The 15337-nt window shown below is 33.9% G+C and overlaps 1 protein-coding gene across 1 annotated transcript in view; it reads right to left on the bottom strand.

The window, feature by feature from the left end:
• Nucleotides 1–15337, bottom strand: part of CFAP47 (cilia and flagella associated protein 47) — a 260765-nt gene that overhangs the window by 112597 nt on the left and 132831 nt on the right. The window contains exon 50 of the mRNA XM_054291296.1: nucleotides 9670–9798. Within this exon, the coding sequence (XP_054147271.1) occupies nucleotides 9670–9798 (129 nt within the window). The remainder of the gene's footprint in view (nucleotides 1–9669; nucleotides 9799–15337) is intronic.

Here is a 15337-nt window from a genome sequence, read left to right as displayed (position 1 = left end):
GTTCTCAAAACTCTCCCTTTTAGGCATTCTTTTGTCTTTTATTGCCTGGCTCTACTAATTCTCTCTGTTCTTAGAGATGATTAACATGTCTCATGTAGTTACCTCAAAATCAGACTGCCATCATAAGCAGAATCTTCGTGGTAATTTACAGGAAGATGATACTATTTCAGCTACTGCACTATGGTTTTAGAAGTTTGAATAGCAAGGAAGAGGAACTAGAACTTTTCACTCAGCATAAATTTCTGTAATTGGAGATTATATAGTGAAGTGATTGTTTAGAATACTAACACTTTAAAAGTACTGTTTAACTTCTAATGTGAAGATAAGTGGTATTTGCTGTAAGACTCACAGTTATTTGGTTATTATAATTACCTTCATTCAAAGACCTGGCAAAGAAAGAAGCTGAGATTAAGTGGAGAAGATACTTAGAATAATCTTGTCTAACAGTTGAATAAGGAAATAATTCCAAAGGGCAAAGAGACAAGAATAACTCAAGAAGTAAAGTAAAAAAAATCCACAAAGTAGCTGATTGTTAGGCAACTATGGAAAGACGCAAAACCACAGAAAAACTTGTACAACCAATAAGAATTTGAAGTTCAGAAAGCAACTATTGTTTAATAAATTATTTTATTTTATTTTCCTTAGAGAAGATTTTTGAGGAAAGATAATGCTCACAATTTTCACATGTACATAAGGTTGCTACTAGGAGTGACCTCTCTGATGGAGACAGTAACAAATGGTGGACTTTAAGGAATGCAAAAAGTATCAGTGGAACTTTGCAGTGGTGAGGGTGGAGAAGAAAAAGGAGAGATTACCTAGGTCATGCAGTTTTTATTAGTAAATAACTGAAGAATATCCTAGAGGAACAGTTGTCAAAATCCACAAGGAAACAAGTTACTTCTACCAAGTTATACCTAACTAACACACTCATATTCCACAAAATGTCTCAAAACACCCGCATTCCCAGGCATAATTTTTGGCTCACATAAATTGAATTGTGGTACTTTGTTAATAAACACAGACTCAGGACTATGTTAAACTAATGACCCCAAATTATGTACTAACCCTCTCGGATTCCTCTTACTTCATACAACTTTTAAATTACTTAAATTGAGAGGTTATTTTTCCCAAAGGGCTACTGCTTTTTCCCAAAGGACTACTGGTTTATCTCCATTTGCCATATCTGTCTTTATTTCTACTGACACCATTTTTCTATCTTTCTCTACCTATGTCTTACCTTTGGAAAAATCTAAAGATAACAGAAATATTCAAAGGGAACCTTGTTTCTGGCTATCAAATTTTAAGGTCTCAGATAAGAAACTGAAAAAATATTGCTCGTTCCTATTATGCTGGCATATAAAGCTAAGGGTGATCATGGACAAAATGATATTAAATTTCCCAGTAGTCCTCTGTGGAAGGTTGGGAAAATCATCAGTAATATTGAAGGATGGACACAAACCCAATATAAAACATGTAACAAGGAAAATAATGAGAAAGAGAACAGAAGGGAAAGACACCTTGTGTCAGAAGAGCCACCAATACCAATTGCTTGAGAAAAATTTAAAAAGTATATGGTAAAATAACCTAGAACTTTTTATTCTGCCTCTTGGCAGAAACAGCCTTCACTGGCCAGATTTTGCATAGAGCTGAACATTTTAAGAGTGTGTAAACTGTGATTTATGTGAGGAATTCACTTCCAGGTGAACAGCTTGGGCAGCTGTGTCACACAAATATTTCAACATGTCTGAAAAGGCAAAAGCCAGCTCAGAAGTCATGTACACACAGTCACAGCTGATATACCCTTGGCACAGTAGGTCAAGTTATATTCAGATGATTTTCAGTCAGGAAATTCCTTAAAATGATACCAAAGTGTTTTCCTGTTCAGGTCACAATGAAAACAAAATATGTAAAATAGCTCATAAATGTATGCATTTAAGATTTTATTTCTTCAGAGAAAACATAATTGCTCAGAGTTTGGGGGTTATTTCATTTTTTTCTTTTTTTTAATACATGATGTTTTACTACATAAAACAGCTTCATAAATTTAACATTTTGACTGTCAAGAACTCTTTTAAATAGAACATTTGACATAAAAAATCTGTAGCCAGGAAAAAACAAATATTAAATTAGTATGACTTTAGAACTGGTAAAAATCTTCTACTGAAAAAAGAAAGCATACTAATATGTAATTAATTCTTGTTTTCAACTGTTGAACTTTTGTTTCAGTTGTACACAAGTTATTGAATTAAATATGATTGTACATTGGTGAAACATAGATTACATAAAGACTATATTAGTTAAACACAATGAACTGTGACAAGGCTAGCAATCAAAAAATACAAAAAGACAGCAGAAAAGCAGCAGGAATTCTCCAGTTGCAGAAGTCTGTTCAAAATATTGCACTTTGTTACTGCAAAGGCTTTTTAATTTTAGGTCTTGGCAGCAAAGACCTGTTAAAGGCCCTTAACAATCCTCCAGGTGTATCATGCTGTGGTGAAATATACTTCATTGTCTTTATTGTGAAATAACAAGCCTTATTTTATTATTGTCAACATAATAAATTAAAAATAAGCTCACTGAGGACAAAGTGAACCCAGTTTTTGCTAGTGCTGTGTCACAAAAGCAAATAACTTTTGTTATGAGTTGCAGCACATACAAGGAGCACAAGCCTTTCCCCTGAGAGCCAAATACCATTCAATCAACTGAATTACAGAATCTCCTTTGCAACTGTAAAATCAATTGCACTACTTCCCTACAAGTTTTATATCCCTAGCTTGCAATTCAGCACTTCCAAAAAAAAAAATCCAAGAGGACCCCAGAAATGCTGAGTACAACATATCTTCATGTCTATTACAGAATGTAATTAGTATTCAAAGATTTTACCCCTTCTAGCTACCAGGAAACTAAATTGACAATATTTCCTTGAATATACATGAATTTTTAACTGAACCTTTAATGTGAATTAAATTTGATTTTATGATATGAACCTACATGAGACTTCAGTGAGAAGCCAGCTCACTTCCCGACAGGGTTCACTTTTAAATTCTCTACCATACTCAGGCAGGCTCAGTGTAGGCAGTTTCCTCTTAAAAACATGCTAAATATTGAAGCTAAGAATGCCTATTTCCTACAGGAAGATAGCCCAGAATTACAAATTTTATACCCTAATGAGTGATTCCAAACTGCCATTGTTAGAAAAAAATTATTCTGTAAATACAGATTAAAAATAGTTTTTTCCAAAGTACTGGGGGTTTGCTAAGGATATCAAAGTAACCTAAAGCATTTTATTAACCCTAATACAGTCTTACTGCAGTGTTTCATAGGAACACAGCTAGGTAAATGCAAAGGTATTAAAACTGATAAATGTCTATTTTTCTTTTTCAGTATAACCCTTTCACTTTAAAATGAACCTTTCAAGTTCATTGGGATTTGAGTAACTTTCCATTCTAAACTCTGTCACAGAGCAGGCATTTCATCTCATTCCCCTAAGGAAAGGCAAAAAGGCAACACAAAGCAACATCACACACAGAAAAGGCAACATTTTTTCTGGGACAAAAAATATGTCTTCCCTGAAAGAGGTATTAAGGATTTCTGCTGAGCACCCAGGCCATTTTAGGAAAATGACATTTATTTCTCTATACATCCATAAAGTACAAAACCACTTCTATGAAATAGCATCCTGAGCACAATGATGAAGTGGGCAGATTTTTATTAGATTGCAGAAAACATATTGTGGAGTTGTGTGAGCAATTTATGTCTTCAATAATAAAAAGAAACTATGAAGTAAAATTCCATTAATTTTCAAGCAGAAGATCTTTATGCTCATGTAATTCCATGTTAATAAAATCAACACTTCATTAATTTAATGGATATTGTCTGCCATATTTACAGTAGATGAACTTTATAAGGTTGTTCTTACTAATTTCTCAATATATTGCTGGGCAAATAAGGTGGAGACAACCAATGAATCCAGAGAAGTTAGTGAAAGCAATCCTGAAATTCTTTCAAACATTCAATAATAGTCAATGTATATATCACATTATGAAAGATACATTCTTCCTAAATAACACAAATAAACTTTTATGTATTACCAGAAATGCTAATCACATTTTTACAATTAATTCTAAATTTCACAAAACTTCCTGCACACACGTACACTCACTCTCTGATGATAGTGTATAAAATATCACCTGTCTTTTGACACAGTGGGAAACAGTAGTTCCCTAATACTTAAAATTTCATAGTTGTGCCAAGAACTATTAGGACTCTACCCAAAAAGAAAGCAAAATAAATATTTTGAGGGAGACAATCCAGACCATAACAAATAAAGCACTGCAATGGACAAGAAATATCAATTGCTTGCTCTGTAAAAATAAGAGTGGTCCTTTGCTGGTTAATTCAGCAAAGCTACCCCATAACTGAATGTGTGAGAATGCAGGAGTGCCCAGTTATAAATTAAAAACCAAGAACTCTGAATGGGAAATTTATTTTGCAGATGCTACAGAAATAAAAGTCCTCACAAATTCCAGCAGCAGGCTACTGAGGGGACAGGAGATGGACATGAAACTCGTCCATGAGAAAACATTGCAACGAACTGAGACTTTTACCAAGAAAAAAATTACTTTCACAACTTCAATGGCCCAACCACAAACAGTCTTTAGGAATAATCTATTTCTAGCTTCAGAGGGAGACAGTGGCAGCAGTACATGGTGCAAGCTTTTCTAGTTACCAAAACCTAGCTCTACTTCTAATAATATTAATAACAACAGCAACAGGAAGAAGAAGATTAAGAAGAAATTAGATTGGAAGGAGAAATGTGCTTTATTTTCTTCTCCTGTTGGAAATTATACTCCCTGTCATCTTAAAAATGTAATTTGGACTCAATCTAATGTTTTAATTGATATTTCTGAATTGCATATTTTTCAGAAACTTGAAAGACATAAATATGTACATTATTATTAATATATATATACATTTTCCTCTGGATTTGTAAATCTGTTTATAAATTAATTTAACTGATGGATTTTCCAAACAGGCCCTGAGAATGTTTACTCAATTATTTCCTCTGCTTGAGGGACTGAACATAAACCTTGAAGGGAGCTGTTCTCACCCTTAGACAATACTGTTGATGTTGCATTAATTTGAATGTCAAATACCTTGGGGAGAATTTCATATTTTTTTGTGAAAGATTAATTTAAATGTTTCATAACATTTAGATTAATGTAAAATATTCAAGTCATTATTCAGCTAGAAAAACTCCACACTCTAAGACTTTTTTTAAAAAATCCATATTTGATTTGAATTCCACTTCCTATGAACTGTCCCATCTATCAGGCCATAAAGTTTGACTTTTTCCTGTTTTCTGGCTCAGTGAACACTTTCACAGATCACAGCAATTGAAACAGGATGACAGAGGAGACTGACGGGGACCTTGCCTCTATCCTCTCCTCACCTCATTATCTCCAGCCCCAGCCATGCTTACAGGACTGTGAGGAACTGGTAAATATTAGTGCTCCTTTTCATTACCATTATGTACTCTGTGTGTTTATAATTCATTTCTTGCTAAAGGGTAAAATAATAATTGTTTGTAAGCATGACAAGGTAGGAAAGGCAAAATGATGACCCAGAAAGAGCATGTCAAACACTCCAGCATAACACAAGGGCACTGGCTGCAGGGAGACTGCTGCTCTGTTGCTCATTTCCTCTTAAGTTTCAAAAATGTCATTTTTTTATATCACTCTGAATGTTTTCTGTCTCAGACAACAAGTAAGGGCTTACACCCGGACCTGTCATGTGAGCCCCACTCATTATTTCTGCTAGGGATTTTGTTTTTCAGAATATTTTTTTTATTAACTGGGCTATTAATTGACAAAATTCCATACATAGACATTTGAGGTCTGCCAGACATAACAGAATGATGTATTTCTCAGTAATACAGCTTACAGCCTATACAGACTTTTAAAACAAGCATAATGCACATCACAGACATTTAAATTGGGTAATAAAATTTAATCTCTTTATATGCAAATGCAGTCCTACATGCTATGATATCCAAAAATATGCAGATGTACAGGTTCACAAGAGGAGTGACTAATTTGTGGTTAGTGCAGATGCAGCATTACCTGCCTTCTCAGCACAACAATATTCCAACACCTCCTGCAGGAAGGATGATGCAACCTGAAGCTCATCAGCAGCCCCACTCTGTGAGCAATTACAGATTGCTCTCTTTATTAATTTTAAATGGGCTACCATGCATTGTTTGCACAGATTTTTAATTGCACACAGTACCATGCCCCACAAAATTCCACATGGGCCAGAGGTCCTTTAAGCATTGCTATATCTGAATTGTTTCAAAACAACATGTTATTTTACTGGGAGGATCAAGCTGTTCTGAGTCTCAGAAGGGCACAGGAAAATTCATAACATCCAGCAGACTGCAGTACTGCAGAAGGGCACCTACTGAGAAAGCTAGCAGTAATTGAACAATGTTTTTGACAAAGGAAGAAGGCATAAAGCAGTCTAATACTTAATGTTCTACATATGTTATTCCATTCCCCAAAGCTTGTATGCCTTAGCATAAGTATAGCTGCAAATGTGAAAATGCTATTAAAAATCATAGAAAAGCAAACAAACAAAAAACAAAACAAAAATAAAACTAACAAAACAACCCACAAACCAAGTTGTGGTTGGTATTTTAAATTTGCAAATATGCATGCAATTTACATGGGGATTATTTTCTCTGCATAGGTCTTTATTTCTTCCCTGAAGAGGGAGACTTGAACTAATCTGAAGCTGGAGCACACCATGCATGAACACACAGAATGTAGATTGGACTGAAAAATAGCTTAACTACCCAATCAAAATTTATGGGCTGGTAACTTAAATTGATTTTATAGAACAGTCCTCTTAAAAAGACATTAATTCCAGAAATAAATATGCACGAGAGATGTATCAGTTACATTTTAATATATTAAAGGTATGTGAAACATCTTATTTCATTAATACTGAATAAATCCTATCATTTACCATTGCATCCACAGGTCTTATGATCTTTTAAAATAATTATCATGAACAAATGCTAAACTTTTTTATATTTTTGACATCCTGAGTATTGTTTACCTCTTAATCACTTCAACAGTTCCTAGAACAAAGATATTATCCTTATATAAAAACATCTTCTTTATATGAATACCCCATAGTGCTCCCACAGATGTTCAGCCCTCAGGGATTGATTTCAAGCCTGGAAGTCCAGGATAATCACATGTGCAAGCACCTTTACCTTCCAAAGGCATCAGGTGCTCAAGAATCACTTGGAAGCAGTTTTTAAACTCAACAGGAAAGACACTCAACTCAGAGACATTTCATAAAAACTACAATGAAAACTTAGGCTAGAAAACATTGCCTGCCATTGAAAGCCTGGCTGGAGCGTAAATTAGCTTTAAGAAGACAATGAAACCAGGCTTTGCCAAAATGGGTGTCTGACTTGGCTCCTCCTTTTCATCATGGCCTATTTACAAGTAGTGTCTTTCTGATGTATAGCCTTTCAAGTAGAAGGAAATTCAAAGACTTGGCAATGACATAAAAACCTAAATGCATTCCATAAGACAAAGTGGGAAGTAAAATCTTTGGATGAAGGCAATGCTTAGGGCAGCCACCATAGGACAACAGCCCATGCAAAATCCCCCAGTCTTGTACAAACAAACACTGAGGGACATCACTGCTGGCAGGACACTGAGACCTGGGGCTGAAGTGCCAGCTCTGTGCTCAGTCCTGCTGCTGGACAGAGTGGGAGGGATGCTGAAGAGGAGAGAGGGAGAATCCTAATGATGCCCTAAGCGTTGCCAGCACTCCTGCAGCTTGAGTCAGTAGTTTACTAGAAACATGTAGGTCACAATAAGACAAAGATAAAACACTAGAGTTGAACAAAAATAGCAAAAAATGGCAACTGAAAGAGAAGATGAAGTAACTTGAGGCAGCCAAATAGGAATTAGGTGTGCAGACTGCTCCAATGACCAACAGGATTCTCTGTGTGGGAATGATTATCTCCATGTAAATTAGTGGCAGCAAAAGAGCTGATTTGAGGCTGATTACTCTCAGCAAGTTATTAGACCGATATTTTATACTATTATTTATTGTCTTTTAATGTGTCAAACATGTTTGAAAATTTAAATGCATAAGCAGACCAATCAATCAGTCTCACACAGCCACTAGGGAATCACATTTAGCAAAACAGCAATGATAGTAGCAAACCATGAAGTTACATTGGATTTTCTACCAAAGAGAAAAATCCCCTATTCATATCAGTGACAGGGCCAGTACTGAGACATCCACTCTCCTAAACTATTTTCTTGCTTAACCTTCTATGTTTAGTTACTTTAAGTTACAGCCTTTACTAGCTTTGGAGTGATAATTCCTCAATTTGCAAATATCTCATCAGAAAAAATGTTTCATTTGGGAAATTAAAGCTTAACAAAATTCATTAATATTCTCAGGCTTTGAGTAGAAATTTGAATATTATCTCCCATTTACTTGGCATCACCCTTTATATCGTTTTTATTATTAATTCCACTTAATATCTGGAAAATTTATAATTCTTGTCTCTACTATGTTATCTGCATATATCATCTTAATTCGATCCTTCTTAAAATTCTTCTTCTGTAAAGTTCCAATGAGGTGTTGCATGAGTTTTAATGTCAACCAACTTCCATGCTGCTGTACAGATTATTAATAGACTATAAAAGAACAGACTTTCTGATATTCACATTGACTTGACTCAAGTTATTTCTAATTTATTGACAAAATTAGCTTCTAATTCTTTTTACAGCTTGATAAATTCTAGTTTTAATTTATCTAGAAAATACAGTTATAAAGACAAAGAGATCTCCAATCTGCAAGTCCTTCTTAATTTCCTAAAAACTCAATATTGACTAAATCAACTTTTTTAGTTTAAAACTTTCCTTGATAGCTTTCCTTGCAAGAAATATTCTTTAATCAATTAAAAAATGCTTGATAATTTAAATATATACCAAATTAGATGTTAAAAGCATAAAGAACATGGTTCTCCAGGCAAAGTGATACTTGCAGATATAAATAGGAAAGTGGAGAAATTAATGTAAAAACAAACAAAAAAACCTGGCTTTGTCTATTTGGTGTAACCACCAAATAGACAAAAATTGTTCTTCTGGAACACTTGAAATCTCAAAAGTAATGCAGATACTGCTTAGAATAAAGCAGGTGGTGACAATATGAAAGTAAATAGGTATTCTGGAATCTTCTCTTTTTGATTTTGTTGTACCAAAGGAGTATCTATGTCTGACTGTTATAAGAAAGTTTTTTCCACAGTGGAAAGAAGTGAAGCAATATGAATTTCAGAAAAGGCCTGCTTTGACATCAGCACTAACAGCATTATTGGAGAGTTACAAAGAAAGCATTAAAAACATTCTGTCCCTCTCCAACAAGCAACAGTCACTGATGTTGTAAAAAGGGGGGTGGGGAGGGGAAGGAAAAGAAAAAACTGAGCTTAACAATTCATTAAAATATTTCAGAAAGCACAAAAGGATTTCACACTTTTTGTAGGCTGTGCATACTAAGTATTCATTTAATTTTAAAACACATTATGATGAATTTTATGAAAATTGACAACAAATGCCTCCATAATAACAAACATACCAATGTCATCTGCATCAGGAGTCCTGGCTGGCAGCTTCTGAAGGGCCCCTTTGCCATCTGTCCTCTGTGCTGAGCTGCTGCCTTGAGGCTGCTGCTGGTCTTCATCTTCAGCAACAAATGAAATTACACCTAAAACAAATAGATACCAGGTGTTGCATTACCCAGGAATTAGCTTCACAAAAACAGACTGCCAGACATGCACAAGTATTTCCTCTGTTCAAAACTAATACAAAATAAAGGAAAGCTTCCATTCCAGGTGTCAGCCATCCAATTAGAATTTATTAAAAAATATCTCTTGAGTAAGTGAAAGGAAATCAACCAATTTTTGTCGCCAAAGAGCTCTTCTACTTGCCTGAAGGGATCCATAATGGGCACCTGAGAAAGATCAGTAGCAGGAAACACAATACAAACAAAGACTTCATAAAAGTTACAAAATCTGGTGATCATTAATTGTATCTTTTTCCCAGCTCAATTTTCTGTGCACAATCTTGATTGTTTCTGTTATTTCTTTTTAAATCACAGTGTCTCATTCTAGTGATATAAGAGAATAACTCTAATAGTCAAAATATTCCTGGGATACATTTTTGTATTGCATGTTAAATTGTAATCAAATGTGACAAGAAGATAAAATACAGAGACTATAAACCCGGGATTTATAAATTGCCAGATCTCTATTTAATAACATAAAATCTAGTATGTACAGGGTGCCTTTAAATAACATTAATGTTATTCTGGAGGATTTTATATACTGGCTTCCATTAGCATCTTCTCATTTCTTCCATAGCTTGCCTCTGTCTAAGAATTTTAAATCTACAGAAACTTTTGAAAATACCAAATAGCATTCTACCTGCATCTAAATTATTTTCCTTCAATATTTGAATACGTTGTGGAGAGTTTCTAAGCCAAAAATAAATACATTTTACATGTTTAATTCTTGCTCCATATAAAATCTGAGGTGACATTTTATGCTATTATATAGTAAGAAAAGTTCTCATTTGTGATTATTAGAATTTTTGTGACACATATCCAAAGGTGATTTTGTTCATTGTGTCTTACCAAGGACTTGAGAAAACTATTATTAATGGAACTTGTAAAATTTGAAATGGGGAATTCTTATGAGAATCCAAGACAACTTGGTTTGAAAATACCTACATCTAATGGAATCCTTTGTTTCTGCAGCTTTGAGTGGGGCAGAGGTGTGACATGACAAACACTGATAAACTATCCCTACTAAGAAGGATTATATTAAATAATTAAAAGGAATAATCTCTTTTTCTTTGAGAGACAGCAACTGAGAAGCACAGGTATAAAACAGTGAAGTTAAAAACAAAATCAAAAAAATGGAAATAGGTTTCAATCCAGAGGAAAAATATCATATCTAACTTCAAACTTTAAAAAAAAATTAGAATCCCAAATTTTCTTTCATTAAGAAAACTCTACTTAAATACAAATAAACTAAACTAAATTAAAAACAAACCTAAATAATTTCAAATGAAAAAGTTTTAAAAACTACTAAAATTACTCACAGTAATTAAGTCAAAACTTGGCTCCAAAGAGGAAGAGGAGTGACTGCAATTTCAGGAAATGACTACATTTTTCTGGGGTTTTTTAATCTTAAAGATAAGATAGTTGTGCAAGAAGAGTAAAAAAATAAAACCAGTATGGAAAGGATAATGAAGACTGAAGAAAAAGCTCAAGGTATATAAATCTTGAGGTAAGAGAACACATGGAATAGCACTAATAGGTAATGGATCATAGGATAAATGACTAATTAATGACTAATGACCACAGAATTCTAACTAATTAATCTGATGTTATGTATCAATATAAATTCCTAGTATTATTTTGGTCTATTGAATCACAATATTAGGGAGAAGCAAAGTGTAAGAGAGAATTCATTAATTTTAATTACCAATCCTTGCCATCAATATTCTTAAAAGTTATTAACAATTAGAAGAAAATTAGTAAAAATATGCAAAATTATAGCTTTGAAGTTGATCAAAAAGTCTGGGCTAAATGCTAATCAATACATTCATAAATTCTACCAAATTCTTACATTAAAGAATATTTTATTACACTTAATTTTAAAATTTTAGTAATTTTTCCTTATAGTCCTTCCTTCCAGTGACCATGGAGGATTATCTTTACCAATTTTCTGTATTTCAGAATCACAAATTATCCATTTGTGAGTGTGGGGGAAAGAGGGACAGAACAGGAGCAATTTAAGTAATGAGATGATAAAACAAAGACTGGCTTTTATTCTCTGCACAAAATGTGGCCTCAAAAGCATCAAAATAATTTGCTTAAGCACTTGAATAATTAATTTTTGTTTGCAGCAAATATTGGAATGCTTGAAAAGTTCCAAAAGAATAAATTACTCAAGAATATTTCAAGAGCTATGAGAGGAACTATGGTAACTGAAAACTACTTGAATTGCTAAACCACTGTGCTGATAATCCACCAATTGCATGATCAAAAAATCAGTGGAGAATTGCAGAATAAGTGCTGACACTCCATTTTCCTACTTCATGAAAACCAGAGCTCAAACAAACAGAGTTAATAACAATGAGGTTATAATCTTGATCGATAAAGGTGAATTAAGGTGGTGAATACAGGTCTCTGCAAGGCTCTCAATTAAATCTGTCAAAGTATTTCCAAAAAATAATGAGTTTTACTGCAGATGGTACACAATTTGTAACTCAGTTTATCTGCTTAATCTTAAAATATTCATAAATTGTCTTTTGTAATTTTCACGGGCACCAAAGTATCTACTACGGGCTCAAAGCTATTTGAATATTTTATTTATTAATTAGGGGAAAATAAAAAGAAATCATTGCTGGAAAGAACTGCAAATAACAACACAAAAAAGTGCATTAATTTCATGTCAAATCTAAAATGCAGAATCCTTATCAGTGAAGACAGTAAAAAGTATGATCTGCATGACTTGAGTCTATAAATTAAGGCAGAACATTTTCCTAGGAAGAATTCCTAATTAGAATGCTCTCCTGGTTTGGGAGTAAATGGTGCAATCCACTGACCCTTATTGGATCCTAAGATAGCAGATGATACATAAATATATTAATTTATTCAAATTATGGGCTACAAAAATATTCCTGTCAAGAGATATTCTGCAGGATGGGAAAAAGAATTTTGTACAATGAAGAGTAATAAAAAGTACTTTGTGCTCTATGAAGTCATAAATAATACATTGGAAATGTGCAGAAATGCTGCTTTAAAAATGACAGATTTCAAATAAATACAAAAATCAATTTTACATTTTTCATGTGGTTCTGCTGAGCTTGGCTCCTCTGCTTTTAAAGAGCTTCGACACAGAAAGTTCTGGTCTTCTGGCTGTGAATGCAGAGTCATCTTACAGAACTTTTACTTACCAATGCATCTCACTTTTCAATATTGGTGCTACAAAACAACTGATAAATTATAATCTTTTCATGCACAATAGTCCTCAATGTTTGGGTTTTTTGGTTTGGGGGTTTTTTTATATCCAATTGCTCAGTTCTGACTTCTCTGTCACACATTACACAACAGTGTAACTTGCCAAAATATCATGGCTGACAGTTTTTAAAGCATACATTCAAGACCAAACCAGATTTCACCTGCATCCCAGAGATACAATTCCCACCAATTCAACTGGCCACAGAATTATGCTATCATCATCTGGTTTACAAAACAAGACTCCTTAGCTGTCCTTTTGCATATATATAAGATAATAAATTTGCATATATGATCCTAAAATTGTAAAAGCAATAATACAAGTATTTCTGTCATTCTACTGAAAATGAATTATTAAAATTTACATAAATTGAGGGTGTTATATTTTTGCTGACACATCACTGATTTAAAAGCTTTCTTGGTCAAAACATCCTTGCACATTTTCTAGGTTTACTAGCCAATGTTGAAACATTTTATACAACTGTAGTCTAAATATTAATACGACAGCTTTGCTTTCTATTGCTTCAGAGAAGATGCATCCCTTTAAAGGGAGGCAGGCTATTTTATTTCTCAATAAAATTGTAATTACAACACCCCATGTTAGACTGACTCATTGGCTATATTCTACACACCCCCTGTATCCATGAATACAATTATGAAAGCAAGAAATGCTTAATGCTTTCCTCTGTATAATTTAAATGGAATATTTGAAAAATACATAGTGTGCATGATTACTTTCTGCTGCAGAGAGATAAAAGTCCACAATATCCCAATATTTTAACTGGAAAAACACTCCAGAAGGCTATATGGCCACAGAATTCATCACACAAATCTGGAAAGATATAGAAACTTTTGACTTGTGGTTCAAATATACCAACATGAACTCAATAAGGTCTTGGGAGTGGGAAGAGGGGTTTTTATTTTTCCTGGTTTTTTCTGGCCAATGGAATCTATGTACAGTTGCTGCCACAGAAAAGTTCCTCAAAAGAGATAAGATAAATTAACAAGATGAGTGTAATTGATGTAGGTATTTGGCCAATTTGGCCAATTTTTTGTTCTTGTAGTTTTTCTATTGACAAAAAAAAAAAGGATATTTACTGTAGATCAGTACAAAACATATAATCTTTATTTTCCTAGGGAAATTTCTGTGATAAAACATTTCAATCCTAAGGAGTTTCTGTAAATCCTAGTTATTGGTATACTAGGATTAAATGAATTTCTCCCTACAACAAAAAATGAGAAGAAGCTTTAAGACTCATACCAAGGAGAAATGAGCAAGTGGCAAATCCTGCTATCAACTATCAATCATATCTGGTTTTGTAGCATTTAATAAAGAGGTGAATTGTTTTGTTTATAATGCTCACTGCCTCTTCTTAAGGTGACAATGAATCCACAATATGGAAGGGCACAGGAGCCTGCAGCTCCTACTGGATGGATGGATGGATGGATGGATGGATGGATGGATGGATGGATGGATGGATGGATGGAAAAAATACTGTGATCCAGCAGAGCCATTCACAATAATCAAGCAACCAGAAGAGCCTCCAAGCTTTGTCTTTGCCCCCACTGAATTAGTCTCAGTCTGTCAGGGTGATGTCGGTTCAGAGGAAGTGCTCAAAGCAAACAGGCAGGTGCTGGAAATACAGCTTAGGCTACAAGAAACTACAAAGATCATCTTTCTCCCTCGTGGGTGTTTATGTTTCCATTGAAATTAGAGTGATCAGTAGATCAATATGCAGAATTCCAGAAAAATAAGTGACTTTTTTTTTTTCTTAATGCCAGTGTCAAAGAGATAATAATGATAAACAAATTCAATCAACTCATTTACAGGCCAGAATGTACTGGCATCATCTTCACCACCTCAAAACTGTCCTACAGCTGCATCTGACAGGCCTGGAAATAATATTAATATTAAATAATATTAAATAATATTAATTATTTTTAATAATTAATATTATTTAAAGACCTGGAACATGCTGCCTGTTTTTCCTCAATTTAGGTTTTTAAGCGGCATGGAAAAGCACTGCCTACTAAACATCAATTCAGTTAAAAAATTAGTGAAAGGGTGAGACACAAAGTTAGAAAGTTCCTTTCCAAATGCTAGGGGGTTGTATGAATAAAAGGGCACTGACTATGAAAGGTTCGTGGGTTTTTTGCACAAGACATATCCTGGTATTATGAGTTTTTCTGTGTTCTGGAAAAATTCTGGTCTATTCTG

Source organism: Melozone crissalis, unplaced genomic scaffold (genome assembly GCF_028551555.1).
Source record: "Melozone crissalis strain CALT ecotype California unplaced genomic scaffold, PUWL_Pcris_2 ptg000090l_1, whole genome shotgun sequence".
In the NCBI taxonomy this organism is placed as follows: Eukaryota; Metazoa; Chordata; class Aves; order Passeriformes; family Passerellidae; genus Melozone; species Melozone crissalis.
Note: the sequence above shows the minus strand (reverse complement) of the source record. Positions and strands in the feature narration are given on the sequence as shown.